Below are 4,056 nucleotides of genomic sequence, written 5' to 3'. Positions count from 1 at the left end.
GAGCGGCTTCTGGGCCTTCGTGTCGCTCAACGCGTGCCCGCTCGCGATGTGGGCCTTCTTCTGCATCGCGGGCATCAACGACCGCCTCGTGCTCAAGGCCGACGTCGCCATGGAGGACAACGAGCGCACGCTCGGCCACGACCCGCCGCCGCAGCGGCCGCTCAAGGGCCGCGTGTCCGCGCTCATGTGCATCTGGCTCGCGATGGTCATGTTCGACTACCTGAAGAAGATCGTCTACACGTCCTACCTCCGGGGCTTCGGCGTCTGCTTCGGCTGCATGGGCACCATCGGCCCGCCCAAGTACCCGAACTTCACGCGGACGAAGCACTTCGTGCTGTCGCTCGCGAGCATGAAGGTCTTCGCCTACGCGTTCGAGCGCTTCCTCGGCCGGCGCCGCGCGCTGACTTTGGTGCCGCCCGTCGCCCTCGCGCTCCGCGTCTGCACGGAGGCCTTCATGCTCGACGAGCACCAGTACGGCACGAAGGTCGGCGGCCTCCACGCGCGCTACGTCTGCGACGCGCTGCCCTACTTCGCGTGGCCCGCGTTCCTCCCCGTCGGCGCCGCGACCATCGACGCGACGGCCACGGGCGACGCGAACCGCGCGCACCTCGACGTGCCCGTCGTCTCCAAGGCGCTCCTCGCCAAGTGCCGGCGCTGCTTCGCGTCGTCGCGGGCGAAGGCCGCGTCCGTCGTCAAGGGCGGGACGAACCCCATGGCCGCCGCGGCCGTCACCGTGCAGCCCGAGGCCGTCGTCATCGACCCCGTGGCGACGGTCCACGTGCGCAGCACCTACGCCAAGTGGTTCACGGCGACGGTGCTCCTGCTCAACGTCGTCACGGTCGCCGTCGTCAACCGCCAGTGGCAGGACACGCGCGCGGAGCTCAACGGCGCCGCGGGCCTCCACGGGCCCAAGTCGACGGTCGACAAGGTGCGCGCCGTCGTCTTCTGCGCCGCGAACCTGCGCTGCTCGGGCAACTTCCTCGGGGACCGCTTCCGCGACTTCCTGCCGCTCGGCGCCGGCGTCGAGCACCGCGCGAAGAAGGTCGCGCAGCGGCTCGTCGTCTGCGCCCTGTCGGAGCTCTGGCGCGGCCTCGTCTTCTTCTCGGCGACCTTCTGGTGCCCGACGCGCGACAACGTCGTCGCGCGCCTCGGGCTGCGCTCCGTCTTCGCGTTCATGTTCCACCCGTTCTTCGTGCCCGTCGCGAAGAAGGTCGTCGGCAAGCTCCAGTCCGAGTTCCCCGAGATCGACGACCTCGCCTGGCTGCCCGTCATGGTCCTCTTCCAGTTCTTCGTCAGCCGCCAGCCGCTCCTGCGCCTCGACGACGTCGCCGGGCCGCTCAAGGCCTGGGTCGCCGCGCCCCGGGGATCGCCGCGGCTCCCGGAGCTCCGGCGCAAGGCCGCGTCCCTCGCGCTCCACCCCCAGCTCGTCATGGCCTACATGCTCCTCCTCGCCGCCGTCGCCCGCGTCGTCCAGGTCGCCGAGTGACCGACGGCCGTGCCCGCCGTCCGCGCCGCTACTAACCCGGACGCCGCTCGTGAAATTGCCTTGGCGCGACCGAAACGTGGTCGAAACAGGCCTTTGGATTCGATTCAAAGAGCTCTCTCTTTGCGTTCGCCGCGCGAAAAACGAGCTGAAGCAAGCCCTAACATGTCCGAGGAGTACGAGAAGGAGCCCGTGAAGGCGGTCAGCATGCCTGAGATGGACGAGACCGGCGCCGGCTGTGCGGAGCGGCGTACGTCATAGTTTTCGGATATGTTTCGGGTTCGCGCCGCTCGACGTCGCGGGGCGCGGCCTCGCACACGGGGACGCGACCGAGACGATCTCCGACGCGCGCTCGTCCGTCCTGGTGATCCCGTCTCGACGACCATCCTGGGCGCGGGCGGCGCGGCGACCGTCGACGCGCTCGGATCGCCGCGCGGCCTCGGACGCGCGACCCGGATCCGCCCCCCGCCCCCGCAGGCAACGTCTGCATGCCGCCCGGCGGCATCGTCGGCGCGGACAAGTACGACTACAAGTACCTCTGCCTGCCGTCGATGCCCTGGTCCAAGGGCGGCGTCGCGCCGCCCAAGTTCCTGTCCAAGGACGAGCGCCTGCCGCTCCTCGTCGCGCTCACCATGGGCCTGCAGCACGCGCTGGCCATGGTCGCGGGCATCGCCACGTCCGGCGGCCTGCTCATCGCCGGCGACGCGTGCTTCCCCTGGCAGCGCGACTCCGCCATGTGCGAGGCGCGCGAGTACATGATCTCGGCCGCGTGGATCACGTCGGGCATCCTCACGATCATCCAGGTCTTCCGCGCGCGCATCCTGGGCACGGGCTTCTACCTCGGCACGGGCCTGATTTCGGTCATGGGCACGTCGTTCACGTTCCTGCCCATCGCGCGCGAGATGGTCATCCGCGAGATCCGCGACGCGTCCGCGGCGGGCAAGTGCGACGGCGGCGACTGCCGCGGCTTCGGCAAGGAGGGCTACGGCAAGTTCCTCGGCACGTGCATGGTCGCGTCGGTCTTCGAGATCGCCATCAGCATGATGCCGTCCAAGGTCCGCAAGCGCCTGTTCCCGCCGGTGGTCACGGGCTGCGCGGTCATGCTCATCGGCGTGAGCCTCATCTCGTCGGGCATCAAGTACGTCGGCGGCGGCGTCTTCTGCGGCGAGAACGACTTCTCGCGGTCCGCGGCGTTCGGCTCGCCCCAGTACTGCAACGAGAACGGGAACGTGATCCTGCCGTTCGGGTCGGCCGAGTACGTCGGCCTCGCCGCGTCCGTGATCGCGTTCACGGTCTTCATCCAGTTCACGGGGTCGCCCTTCCTCAAGTCCACGTGCATCTTCTGGGGCTTGATGTTCGGGTGCCTCGTCGCGGGCGTCTCGCGCTACGAGGCCGTCGCCGGCGACATGACCTTCGACTTCCACACGTCCAACGGCCGCGTCCAGGCGAACATGGTGGCCGCGGTGCCGGGCCGCAAGTACAAGTACTTCAACGACTACCGCATCCGCAACGCGCCGTGGTTCACGTTCCTCTGGGACATCACGTTCCCGCTGGGCTTCTCCAAGGAGTACTTCCTGCCCATCGTCATCGGCTTCTTCGTCTCGACGGCGGAGACCATCGGCGACGTCACGAACACGTGCTTCTACTCGCGGCTCCCGACGGAGGGCGCGGACTTCGAGTCGCGCGTCCAGGGCGGGCTGCTGGCCGACGGCGTCAACTCGCTGCTCGCGGCGCTCTTCACGTCGCCGCCCAACACGACCTTCTCGCAGAATAATGGCGTGATCCAACTCACGCAGTGCGCGTCGCGCGCCGCGGGCTTCGCCTGCGCGTTCTGGTTGATCCTCTTCGGCGTCATCGGCAAGATCGGCGCGGCGTTCTCGTCGATCCCCATCTGCGTCATCGGCGGCGTCGTGCTCCAGTGCTTCACCATGGTCTTCGTCTCCGGCATGGGCATCGCGACGCGCCACCCCACGCGCCGCAACAACTTCATCCTCATGGTCGCGTTGGCGCTCGGCATCGGCGTCGGCATGGAGCCCCAGCTCTTCGAGGGCGGCGGGCCCGCCGCGTTCTACGGCGGCAACCTGCGCCACAACATCGGCTTCTGGCCGCGCCACAAGACCTGCGACGTCTTCCCGTCCGTCACGACGACGAACACGGTGACGCCGGCGTCCTGCGATTTGGACGGGTACGTCTGGACGTCGGGCGACGAGGCCTTCGAGACGACGTGCGCGGATCTGGGCGGCGTCTACGCCGCGGCCGTCACCGAGGACGTCACGGAGACGGTCAAGACCTGCACCAACAATAACGGCTTTTGCTGCCTCGAGTACGACGACACCAAGGACGCGAACCGGACGACGACGATCATCCTCCTCAAGACGACCTACGGCATCGGCTTCCTCGCCGCGCTCTTCCTCCACATCATCCTCCCCGAGGACGCCGTCGACCCGGACGACCCCTACTCTCTCGCCCTCGCCGGCCACCCCGAGTGACCTCCAGGAAGGCGCCCGAGATCCCCCGAACGCCGCCGCCGCGCGCCCGCCGCCGCGAGAGCCGCGCCGCCCCCCCCCCCCCCC

At 69.0% G+C, this 4,056-nt stretch overlaps 1 protein-coding gene across 1 annotated transcript; it reads left to right on the top strand.

Moving 5' to 3' along the window:
- Positions 1–1,587: 1,587 nt before the first annotated feature.
- AURANDRAFT_55502 (hypothetical protein) lies at positions 1,588–4,056 on the top strand (the record flags this gene model as incomplete). The annotated part of the gene is made up of 3 exons (XM_009043455.1): positions 1,588–1,721; positions 1,961–2,877; positions 2,968–4,056. The coding sequence occupies 3 exons, from the start codon at positions 1,649–1,651 to the stop codon at positions 3,970–3,972; spliced, it is 1,995 nt and encodes a 664-aa protein (XP_009041703.1).

This window comes from Aureococcus anophagefferens, assembly GCF_000186865.1.
Source record: "Aureococcus anophagefferens unplaced genomic scaffold AURANscaffold_54, whole genome shotgun sequence".
Taxonomy (NCBI): domain Eukaryota; class Pelagophyceae; order Pelagomonadales; family Pelagomonadaceae; genus Aureococcus; species Aureococcus anophagefferens.
The sequence above is the reverse complement of the archived record's forward strand: the minus strand, read 5'-3'. Positions and strand labels throughout refer to the sequence as shown.